Source organism: Haliaeetus leucocephalus, unplaced genomic scaffold, assembly GCF_000737465.1.
Source record: "Haliaeetus leucocephalus isolate CR32 unplaced genomic scaffold, Haliaeetus_leucocephalus-4.0 Scaffold992, whole genome shotgun sequence".
Classification (NCBI taxonomy): Eukaryota; Metazoa; Chordata; class Aves; order Accipitriformes; family Accipitridae; genus Haliaeetus; species Haliaeetus leucocephalus.
In genome coordinates this window covers 3,938,533-3,951,221 of record NW_010973428.1, presented here as the reverse complement: position 1 = coordinate 3,951,221, position 12,689 = coordinate 3,938,533, and the positions used below count along the sequence as shown (strand labels likewise).

Sequence of the window (12,689 nt, the reverse complement as noted above, 5' to 3'; positions counted from 1 at the left end):
CCCCCCCCCCCCCCCCCCCCCCCGATTTATATGTAAAGAGCTGATGTATAATCAAAATTCATACATTACTCAAAGAAACTATTTATTGGACAAACCTCACTTAAATTTTGGGGAATTTTAAGAGTCCAAGGAATAAAGCTGAAAAAAGTCTTTCATGTGTATACCTGAAAAAAAAATAAATCAAATCATAGAAAACCAGTCAGCCACAAACTGCAGCTATTGAGAAAACTTTGACATTAGGTTAGTTTTCTGAATGTACTATCTTCCCTCTCCATACTTCGGGAATTGTTTAAGAATGTTTATAATGAGAAGTAAAAATAAGTATGATTATTTTCTGCAAAGCAAAATGGGCTATTTGTTTTCATTGCTTAGTAATTGTATCATCTCGATATGAGATATGAATGTATTCATAAGCTTAAAACAACTTCTTCTATGGATAATATACATACTTTAAGTACTTTGACTTAAAAATTGAACATAAGTATTTTTAAAATTAAAGGTAGAAGTGTACATATAAAAATTATTTAAAACTAAAAGTATATTCTTAAGCAGTATGTATAAATATAACAGATTTTATTGTATTATCTAGTAACAAATCTGAAAGTGTTGCAGAAATTTATAAACTGAATGCTGACACAGGATACGTGCCTTTCATTAGATTCTATATTGTATATACTTGTATATACATATTTTGCTAAGAAAACACACATTTGAAATGATAGTCACATAATTAGCAAGTGTGCCTGAAAGTAATCTGTTCTAAAGTCTTTATTGAACATGTGTGTTTATATACAGATAATGAACCTGAACTGCACAAATGTAAAAACAAAATTAAGGAATAAAATACCATGATTGAATTAAAGTGCAGGAAAAATTCAAGTTTAAAAGTCCAGGTAGGATCAGTGCCATTAATTAAGCAAAAAAAACCAACCCCAAACGCAAAATGGAAAAGAGAAAAGGAAAGCAAAAAGGAAAAAAAAGGAAATGAACTTGCTTCCAAAAATCCTCCTTTGGATGTAGCCTTCCAACATCACCTGCCATACAAGTACCACCTCAGGCAAAAATCTTTGCATAAAGACAGACAAGGAACACAGCTATATTACTATAATTTATAACTGACTGTTTGCTGAAGAACAAATCACTGGAGATGCCTGTGGTGTAACACTTTCAGACTTATTTGGAATACACGCATATTTACACATATTAACATTCAAAAGTTACAATTTGGCAGGACTAAGGTGAAGAAAAGCTTCTTCAGTTTACAGTTCCTAATGAGACACACTACACATAAACAGATAGGTAGCAGCAGTTTCTTACACTTCCATCAAAAAAAAATAAAAAAAGTAATAGCTCAATTGTATTTTATAGTTTTCCAGACACTCTAAAAAAGTTTCACACAACTAAAATGCTAGCAAAAAAACCAGGGGTGCTTACCCTAAGGATTTCAATATACTTTGCTGTACAAAAGGTGCACCACCAATAGCAGAATAAGATGCAATGATGTATGATCAACTTCCTTCCACAGAGAAGGAAAAAGGAACGCTTTAGAATAAAATTGTACATAGCCCCTTTTATTGACCAAGAACCATTTGTGTATTCATCTCATGAGTAATCATTTCATTAGTTTTCAACTTTAGAAGCATGCTCTGAACATATGCAACAGAAAAAAGATTCAGCTATGATAAATTCTATAATACCAAATAAGCCACTACTCTTCTTGTACTGGCAGATGGTCTCTCATTGCCTCTTTTTTTTGCTTGCTGGTGGTTGTCAAATGTTTATTGATGAGAAAGTTAAGTAGGCTTTCCTTTCACACCAAGGTCATCTTCCATTGAATTGATACCATGATTTGCTGAAGAGTACTTTTGCCATCCTCTCCCACAGAGCCTGACCAGACTAATTTTCCAGGATTCTGTAGCTCTGAAATATAGTTCATCTTCACCAGGTCTAATAATAATCAGTCATCTCAATTTATAAATGTGAGATAAGGAAGGAGACAAGTGTCAGCTAGGGTGTTTTATTTTTGGAAATGGTATGGATAGTAGTTTATCTAGTTTTCTTCTACCTGAATTTTTAACAAAATAGTGTTAATTTAATTATGCATTAATTGGACACTAGAAAAGGAATTAACATGCAGAGGCAAAAATTGTGTGGCAAGCTGAGTTAAGTAACTGGAGTTACCATTGACTCAGTAGGTATGGGACAGAGCCATCAAGAAATCAAAGCTACTTGTTCAAGTTGTCATGTTCTGATTTGCTAAGTTCTTTAAACAGTGGACATGGTATGGCATGCCCTCACACTGGCAACAGAATTCACTTGTCTTTTTAAATTGTTACCATACATAAAATCAGAAAATTTATCAATTTGTGCTACAAAGCCCAAACATATTTGCCTTTCATTTGAAAAATGAATTAAGAACCATCAGTAACTTCAATATTTTGCATGCTTTAAATGTTTTGTAAGGTTGCCTCATCTATGTACCTGCAACATCACTTCACAATACAAATACAACTAAGGTTTTGCTTTGAGAACATTCAGAAAGTGTGCAAAAACACCACACAGAATGTGATGCTTGGAGAAGCAAACCCAAATGATTAATTTCAGACAATGTAGACCTATCAGCTTGTAAGTACTCCCTTTTATAAAACAAAATCAATCAGTAACTATTCCTGCTTTGAGGAAGAAAGTCTAAATAAGTTTTTGAAATGCAAACCTTTATTTTAAGGAATCCTCTCTTTTTAAAAGAGCTCTGGTCATTCCCACTGTTACAGCTTTAGTGCAGCAGCCATTAACAAGTTAGCTCAGCTATATTATTTACCTCACCCAAACTGAACATTATTTCACCAGTTCCTGAAGTTTTAGTGGACACTTACCACTGCCCACATTGAAAACACTGCTTTAGAGACTAAATCCAAACTTTAGGCCTTTAGTGCTGGGTGGGGCTGAGATAGGTACTTGTAAAATACCTCTACTAGCAGGATTTAGAAATTTGCTAAACAATATACTGACAATTATTAAATATTAGATGCTTGCCATTATTCATGCATCAGCACCTCCACAGAGTGTAAAACTGTTTGAAAACCTGAGTCCAAGATTATCTGATTTCACAGTAAAGGACTAGGGGGGCATCTAGAACTTAAGTTTTGCTCAAAACTATCTCAGCTATTTTAATTAATGGCTGTAAAGATACATTCTGTTAAACATTTATAGAAGTTCACAGCATGAATGGAACCCACAGCCAATTCTAAATGTTACACAAACTGAACCAATAACTATTTTTGGCAAAAAATAATATTTAACTGAACAGAAGTTGAAGTATTCTTACCACAATGAAGATGTTACCACATTTCACATTGCACAGCCGTAACACAAATGAAAACTCCCAGCATGACACATTCCAGTCATATTATTCACTTGACTTTTTTAATGCAAAAATTGTGTATTCTCTTGTTTTGCACTTCACAGAATATGATGTGAATACAAGAATACTAGATCAGGGGTCCAAGAAAAGACTATGCACAGGTCAACTATGTATACAATTTTCAACAAGAAATCTTCCAAGCTTCCAGCTTTTCCGATGAAAGAAGTGACAGCAAACTTGAACTCTTCTTCAACAATAATGGTAAATATAGTGAGTCTTAGAGGGTAAGTGTAAGTCAGCTACCGTCCAGCAAGACAGACAACTTTATTCCAGCTCTTGGACCCCTGATTTATTGCCTCTCCTCACAGGAGGGTATAACACTGGCAGCAATTACAATAGCACAAAAACTTCTGGCATATGAAATATTAACACAGGATTGACCCTGCATTGCCCCTGCCCATCTCACACTACGTTTTCCCTTTACCCTCTTTTCCACATGTTCCAGTTACCTTCTTTGTTCCAACTCTCAGCTAACCAACAGCTAAGAAACACTGAAGTTTGGGTTTTTTGTGTGTATTTCTTTTAAATACAAAGCTCCTCAGTTAAAGCCATGACTGAGGTAAAACAGTGTGTGATTTGTGCTAGGAAACAACAGTATCCAATGGTAAATACTCCTTTGAATTTCGAAGGTCCTGCCAAAATTAATGAAAAACCAAGATTTTTTTTCATCAGGACAAAATTAAACAGATGTAATTGATGAGCATCATCAGAATTGGTACCACTTCTTGTCTTTGTACTTCAACATCATCTAGAAAAACAAAAAACAATTTCTAATTACTGCTTCTATAACGAACCAAAAAGTACAATGATATAAACAAATTATATGCTTACAAAGCAGCATGAGAAAGAGGGACTTTAGTAAGGCTTCTCAAAACTGCAACAACAACATTGCTGAACAGCAAGGGTTTAGCATGATGAATTTTCTAATGGTAGCAACACTGCTGATGATCTGGCCTCAGATAGAAAAAGATGTTTTTGGGACAATGGAAAGGTTGCACAAGAGTTTAGGAGATGGAAAGAGATCTGGATGAACACAGAAGAGAACAGCCATCCTATGTAGTTACTGAGGAAAAAAAATAAATAACTTGGACTCAGGGGGTTTGCATACAACAATTGGGTCTTTCTTAAGAACCACAGGAATCTCGCACAGAGCAATATTCTTATCTAACTCAGTGACAAATTCTTTAAGTAATGTGAACTGAGTTGCACTTTTGGAAATCCACATGCCACTCAGGCAGAGGGTATGCTCTAGACCAATGTGCCACGAGACAAAGCTGTTTACATTAATACTTAATTATTAGGAATAATGATTGATAGATAAAAGGGAAGTGTCCTTTTTCAGCGATATTGCATTCCCTTTAGATACCTCTAACATGGCTTTGCAGAAGCCAGTTACTTGCAAAACTTGCAATTTTTGCTAGAGTATCAGTTTAATGTTCAGCTTAACATGTAACAGACTCACCTCATGAGCGTGTTTAGAGAAAGAATCAGCACTGTAAAGCATAGCTGCAGTTTTTTCTTCCAGTTCTCCTAGTTTCTGTCCTCTTTCGTCTAGCGCCAACCGGGCTCGTGCTAGTTCACCAACTACACCAGATGCTGCTCCTTTGACACCTTCAATACCCCCAGGCCCTGGAATATGCTGGGCAAGACTCCTTGATGCCTTCCCAGATGCTGATTCTCCAACTGGAAGCATTTGCAAAGCAGCAAAAACAGAATAGTAAGGTTTTCTATCACTATCACATAAATACCAATGTAAGTTTGAGGTGTCATTTCTTTGCATGGACATCAAACACCTAATCATAGGCATGACTATGAGCAATACTCACTACTCAATGTTTCTAGATGTTACTATTCAATAAAATTGAGATTTTCAAACATATTTCCAAATTTCCAGGCAGGTTATAAAATTATAACCTTTCCACAGCTCAAGTGTGAAATTAAAACTCTCTCAACAGTGCCAGCATCATGGTCATCAACAGAATTGTGCTAGTGAAGTGGTTTTTAACAATATAGCTTACTTCACAGGGAAGGTGTTGGGAGTTCAGCAGACAAAGGAGGAGAATTTTGAAAATACAAGCTGTGGTCAGTTCTGGAAGTGCTTTGCTGGTGTAGCTAGCCAGTATGACTCCACCAGCAGAAGTTTCCTTTGATGGAAGTTCAGTTTTAGATGCAGACACCTGAAGATTAGGTGTTTATGCTCTCATTATTGTAAAAATCTTGTAAAAAAAAAAAGTCATTTAAGTCATGAAAAGGCAGCACAGCTATAAGAACAAATCAGCTCATCCTGAAGTAAACACCCATGAATGGCCAGCTGAACAGCTGTCTAGACTCCAGTGACTGCATTGACTACATCTCCTTTGCTCATAATGGGACATCAGCCACCTAGTTCAGTCTAGACACCTAACGGACATGTCAATCTCATGCTGAATTGTATACTCTACAAAAATTTGAGTTAAGGCCAAAACATTTTTGGATGCTGAAGTCAAACCAAATAATCTGTAACTTTTTTTTCTAAACAATGAAATTATGGTTTAAACATTTTCTTCTTTTTCACTTCTGGGAAAAATAATATTAACATATTTAACAAGTTTTGCTGCAGTATTTCAAGATTTTATGATTTGATTTTATGCTTCTAGGAAGAATGATTTAGATTTCAACTAACACTATAAACACCTTTCTGTGAATTGCCAAAAATAAAAAAAAAAGGAATCATTTCACTTATTACAGATTCTGCTGTGACCCTCATGTTAAATATGACTATTTTAAAGAGACTTTCAGATGTCTTTTGAATTGTCATTGAACTTACTTTCAGGCTACAATTAATTCATTAGGCTTTTTTCTCCCACTCAATACTATTTTCCTTCTGAAGATCTAAGCCAAAACTTGATGGTGGAAAATTGAAATGATGTAAGAAGATCGCTTCTAAAGTTACAAGAGTTTTTTTCTGTTGCCACAAAAAGCCATTTTTTTCCTGTCCCAGTCATACTAATTAAACATATAATTTGTGTGCACAAATTTCTCTAATAGAATACCTGACCAACCTTTCAAAGTATTACACATATATAAATACAAATGGAATTTTTAATGGAGAAAGTGACCTCTAAATATTTGATATTTGTTCAAAATGTACAGGCACAAATAGTAAAGACTAATTTAATTTTTATTGGATAGATCAAAAGAACCAATAAAAAAATAAAGGATTGCCAGGGAGCCTTGCCTGTTAAGAGCTATGTTTCATGTTAAAAAGGAAACAGTTCTTACAAATAAACTTGCATAATATAGTGTTCAATCTAGCAAATACCTGAATAAGTGGAAGTTATTTTCCTTAAATATACTAAAAAGCTGCATGCTACCACAGTAAAAAAGTTGTAATCAAAAAACAATGAAAAAAATGATAAAGCAATAAAAACTTTGCCAAATCTGAATTTTACTGTGCTATGAACAGTGCACTAAATTGAACTATCATACAGTTCTGTCCTTGCTCTCACTCCTAAGGCATCTCTGCACAAGTCAAATGAGGAAAAAGAATCTAGCAAACAAACTGAAGTAGAATGGAGTTTTAATTTTCTCACTGTCCAGAATAGTGTTCTCCAGAACCAGCCCCTTTCAGTTTAACACCATTAAGAAAAACATGGTCAGTACTACACACTTCATAAAGATGAATAAAAATAAGATCAATTGTCCTATTTCTTGTTTTATAATCTACTCCCGAATAAATGAGGTAAAGGAGCCTGTGAGAAAACAGCACCAGGCTTTTTTGATCTTGTTGGTAAGGTGTACAACACGTAAAAGATATGAAAAAGTATTTGTCATTCCCTTTTTTACTTTCCTCTTTGCAAATATAATGTTCTATTAACACAGGTAATACATTTCTCAAGGATCACTGGCTTTCTTGGGTAGAAATACCAGAAAAATAACAAGTACTAAAAAAAACTTACAGAGTTCTTCTCTGTCAAGTGACTGTGCCCCACCTCCGAACAGGCCTTTAAAGAACCCCCTGTTCGGTGCTTCTGGTGTTTCTACAGGAGTGAAGAGCTCACCCAACATTTCCTTTGCAATGAAGAGGAGACACAACAAGGCATCCGTTATTTCACATGCAAATTAATGGAATATTCTTTCACTTTAAGGATTTATTTTGTGGATTTGAATTTGAAAATGAATATGCTTTAATAGGCATCTGCCTTTGCAAAGCAACTTAGGAAATAAAAAATAAGAACATATTAAGAAATCTGTCCAAACCATCTGTTCTGATAGTTGAAAGTTTATAGATCATGAAATTCACTAGCAAAGAAATGGGTTCAAGTAAAGCTGCATTTGCCCCTCAACAACTTGGACAACACTCCTGATTTTGTTCTGGTGAAACTATATCTACAAATACCCATATCCATGCATGGTACCAAAGTAGAGCTTACAGCCTGCATCTCTGCTATTTCAGTATTCTATACAACTTCTAAGCTGAAGTATGACTGAGACTCTTTTCAAGATGTTAATACTCCTGAAACATAATAGCTTTCTTCAATTATCCTAAGTTCGTATTCCCTGCTTATGTCAGCATGCACCTTTACCAGCATCAGTTGAACAAGGGATTTTTAACTGCACATGTTAAACGAGGAAATATCTTATCAATCAAAAAGGAGATTAAGTAAGAAACTGTTTCAAATACAAGAGGATGGATGAAACAGTAAAATTTAAGCGTAGGAGTGATTCACCCTGAATCAGACTCTACAGTGAGAAAAATCAAAGCACAAAAACCAAAGTGCTTGGCTTTATGACAAACTTAATTACTGTAAGCATCACGAATCTAGAACCAAGAACCTCAGCATATATCTAGGAAAACAGTAATTATTTTTTGTAATTCATTACCTGAAGATTTTCACATGTTTCTTGACTGTAGGTGAGCCTCTGTATTTCAGTTGGTGAGACAAGATAGAGTGCTTGTCCGTTGTTGGTGAAGCAGAATGTTCTGGCTATCCGCATATTGGTGAGTGGCAGGTAATATACATCCAACAACGGCCTTAAACTTGGCAAACTTAAGAAAAAGAATTAAAAAAAATGATTAAATATAGCAAGATTGTCTATTATTGATCAAATATCTCATTTTTAGACTGCAATACATTATTTTTCTCTTCACCATCTACGTAATTACCACATAAACAGGGTATCATTTAATGCAATTGCAAAATCTCAAAACATAAATACGAATTTTTTCAAGTTAGTGCCTCAAAAGTGAAATTTAAACATCTGCATCACTGATGCATTTAAAAGCATCCTTTAAATGATACTCTGAGCATGTAAATCTCAGATTCACTTAAAGCATTATTCAGTAATTACTAACAAAGTATTTTGATAAGTATCTACCAAAAGTTTACAACTAAACATCCTGCCTCTTCTCTTGGGTGAAGAATTTCTCCTTGACTAAAAATACAAGTGTAAAAGATCTCTCCTCAAGAACACTTAGAAATATGCAGGGCTGTGCTTTCAAAGGAAAACAGAATTCAGCAGCTTCAAACAATCTTATGAATTATGTCCAACTTTTCTGTCTGACCGCATAATTAAGAGGAAGTCCTCTTAGAGCAAAGTTTACTTACCTTGCATTTTCTGATTCTGCACATGTAATTGCAGTACTTTTGCATCAAGCTACTGAAGAACAGATGCAACACACTCAGGCTGTAACAATGCTCTTGCTACCAAACACTCCTCTCCCTCAAAGTAATAATAAATGCAAGAAAGAAGTGACTGAACACCTGATGTCTTGATAAATAGAACCCAAAATAAACTGCTGTCTCAAAAACATTCCCTCTGAAATTTCTGTAAAAGCGTAATTTACATAAGATGTTGGTACATTTGCAGCTAACAATACATTAAGCAGCTTTTGCTGCAGATACCAGCTGTATAAGATTATTATTTCTAGAAACTAAAAAAAGCAGTAAAGGTGCAAAGTAAAGCCAAAAGCAATGAAAAAGAAAGATGTAGTAACCACAACAGTAAGCTTTGGGGTGGTTTTTTATATGATACTGAGATTTCTAAACATTAAGCTTGCATTTTGCAGACTGTGGATCGTCTCTTAGCAGATTTAATCTATGACAAACAAAAGGAAGGAGAACTGGTAACATGACTTTGGAAGCAAGTTCTACAGGTAAGAAATAAAAAACAATGTTCTCTTATAAGCACATCACCCAGAAATGACACTTCTGCCATGCACTTATCTAAACCAAGAATATTCCTAAGAGTGAGTTAGTAACAGAGAAGTGCCTTGCTTCAGACTGATGGAAGCATAAAACATCGTTACAGCTTCAAGACAAAATACAAAAACATTAGATCAGATAGGACAACCATGACATCCATGACAGCATTTTCAGAGTTTCAAACAAATCTGTAACAGAATCATAAGCCCTATCTAAATTTTTATCAGTAGGTAAGTATTAGCCATCTTGGGAACGATACAATGCTTTGACAACTTTACACAAACAGTTTTGGGTTTTTTGTTTTTGTTTTTTTTTGACACCTTAAGTCCACTTCCCAACAGGAATTCATGTTTATGGAATGGAGTTAATCCTTGGGAATTCAACTTCCCTACACAATGTAACAATTCAATATTTATAATTTAGCACCTACCGCTATGCAAAGTTCATTAGAAAACAAAACAAACCCTGAGGAAAACAGGATGTTTCAATATATAGTACCTAAACATTAAGTTCAGTTTTCATTAGGGGAAAAAACAATGCTTGCCCTAAAAGGTGAGCAGCATTTTGTAGAGATGCTTAGAATATATGTTGGGGTATACATCAATGGAGTTAAAAGACTTAATCAAAACTTATTTTTTAATTGTAGTATGCATCAGCTTTGGTTTTATTCCTAACAATTTCCCGAAGAAGTATCTTTTAGAGAATTTCCCAAGCTGAAAGCTTGTTTTTGCAACCTTAAAAATAATGTTTTAGGAATTTTACCAGCACAATTTTAAAATGCCATGTTCCACATTCATCTTAGCATTAGCTGTGACTAAAATGTAGGTGACAAGGGTATAGGTATATACACACTACTGTTCAGAATAAAACACCATTTGAAAATGCTCAAGAAAAAGGACATACTAAAATTACCCAAGTGAAACGTAAGTACATTCAAACATTACTTCTACACATATTTAAACTCATAACTTAAACCCTTTACTTTAGATGACTTATGTCTTAAAGGCCTTAAACTTGGGCTATAAAGGCAAGATTAATTGCTAGTGGTTGTAGTATAGAAATAAGCAAGCTACGCAACAAAACGGTAAGCTTGAGGCATGAATGTGATGCAAACAGCTGCACAAAAATATGCAGAGTTATGGTCAGGTACCAGCTGAAGGTCTGACTCAAGGCAGTTTTCTCCATCAGGGAGTAAATTCAACTTTGAGACAAACTTCATCAACTCATGGACTGGTATCGCATATTTGGAACTATTTGTTGAATCGGGGTAGCTTGAGCTAAACTAGTAAACTTTTTCATGTGTTAAGGGCATAACTAATAGGAATGCATAATGAAAATTATCCAGGCCCAAGTGTTAGAGGTTCATGAACACTGAGTGAATGTACATTTTTTAAAATTTCATATTTGTATGGAAAAGGAAACTTTTTATCTAGCAGAAGACTATTTTTTCTTTTTATGTTTAAGTTACTATCAAACAGGTCTTACCTAAAAGTCATAATATGTCCATTGGCACAGAAACATGCAAGGCAGATACTGTTACTCAATGACACTATGTCTCCACGAAGAACAAAAGAAGTCTCTGTTATGTTTTGCTTATAAATACAGTTCTGAGATGGCAGTGAGATAACTTTTGCTTGCTTTTCTGAACATATCACTGCATATTGGTTTTCACTGATTTCCTGAGAGGAAGAGGGGGACACTGAGACAGGTCGTCGCTTTTTCGATTTATCTTTTTCATCTTTATCTTCAGGAACATTGAGTTCTCTCCAGGGTTCATGTGCTGGTGGGACCAAAGATCCTGTGGTATCCAGAAAAGCCATTCTCAAGATTGCCCCTTTTAGCCTCAGGATGGTTCCTAGGAAAAAAACAATTGAGCACATTTCTAAAACAGTTCTCCTAAATTGTCTTTCAAGCTACAAAATACTCCTTTCAGAAGCTAGCACAATGAAAAGAAAACTAGAACTTAGGCTTGCCTCTGTAGCAACACAGATGTACCAAAACCTTTGGATGTTTATCTAAAAACCAATGAAACATGTGCAAGAGCACCTATGTATTCAAGAAAATGTTAAACCAGTTTTCAAAGGTTACATGTATGCATACTCTTCCATTAACTTCAATGGAAATGTATACATTTATTAAGAGAGCCAAGCTGGAATGCACACATGTATTCAAGTTCAGTGTCACAAATGCAACTCATTTCATTCTCTCCTGAGGAGTACACAGTGTGCTTAATGTCAACAATAAATATTAGTCAAAGGTGAGCACCTCCTTTTTCTTCAATTCAGACAGGTTCAGAAACAAGCAACGGGTTTTCTTCCCCTGCAGTTCACACTTGAATGCAACTCCTTAGCATAAAATGAAAGAAGAAAAGTTTTCCCTCCCCACTGTTTAAGTCACTATCTCTGTAGGCCAGATCTCAAGCTAATACATTTCTTATATTACTTATATTTGTTCACACATAAGTAAAAACATGAACATTTGCTAAGTACACAAAAAACCCATACACATGGCAGTATCCTTTTAAGGCTTATGCTGCAGATACAGTGATTAAACATACTGCCTAGTCTGCAGTCTTGCCTTTATGATCATATGTTACCAAATCTGAATACTGCTGCCAATACCATACTTGATAAGCACAAATCACATATATGGTCTAGAGGTCACGCTATTCCTAATAACTATTTCAATGAAATAGCATTGCAATTCACATGTCCTGATACCAGCTGTGTGAGCAAAGTGGAGCAGAGCAGCATGTCATGTTCTGCATGAGACAGTGGTAGCAGGAAAGCTAAATCTATACCTAACAGCATATTCAGCAAGCCATTAATATATAATTACAACAAAATCAGTTGCTGTGTATCAGAAAAACAAGATACAAGACCTCTCACAGCAATCCAAATGAATATTTTATCACTAATATTTAAACCTTGTTGTTCAATATACAACCCTTAATTTGTATTCCCTTTTTCATGATGCAGGAAAACTGAAAGTTTCCTACCTCATGACTAAAAAAAAAAATAAAAAATTTGAGCATTTGAAATACTCATCTCTTCTGCTATCTCTGTTCAACAATTGCCAGGTAC

General features: G+C 34.9%; 1 protein-coding gene across 10 annotated transcripts in view; it reads right to left on the bottom strand.

Moving 5' to 3' along the window:
* Positions 1–25: 25 nt before the first annotated feature.
* Positions 26–12,689, bottom strand: part of STXBP5 (syntaxin binding protein 5 (tomosyn)) — a 118,460-nt gene continuing 105,796 nt past the window's right edge. For 9 of the 10 annotated variants that reach the window (XM_010584513.1, XM_010584515.1, XM_010584517.1 and 6 more), the window contains 5 exons: positions 11,092–11,461; positions 8,285–8,450; positions 7,360–7,471; positions 4,884–5,104; positions 3,855–4,169 (listed from right to left, as the gene is read on the bottom strand). In XM_010584513.1, the coding sequence (XP_010582815.1) occupies positions 4,128–4,169; positions 4,884–5,104; positions 7,360–7,471; positions 8,285–8,450; positions 11,092–11,461 (911 nt within the window). In that variant the 3' untranslated portion in view covers positions 3,855–4,127. Of the gene's footprint in view, positions 4,170–4,883; positions 5,105–7,359; positions 7,472–8,284; positions 8,451–11,091; positions 11,462–12,689 lie in introns of all 10 variants that reach the window. The other variant, XR_775438.1, reaches the window with a different exon arrangement.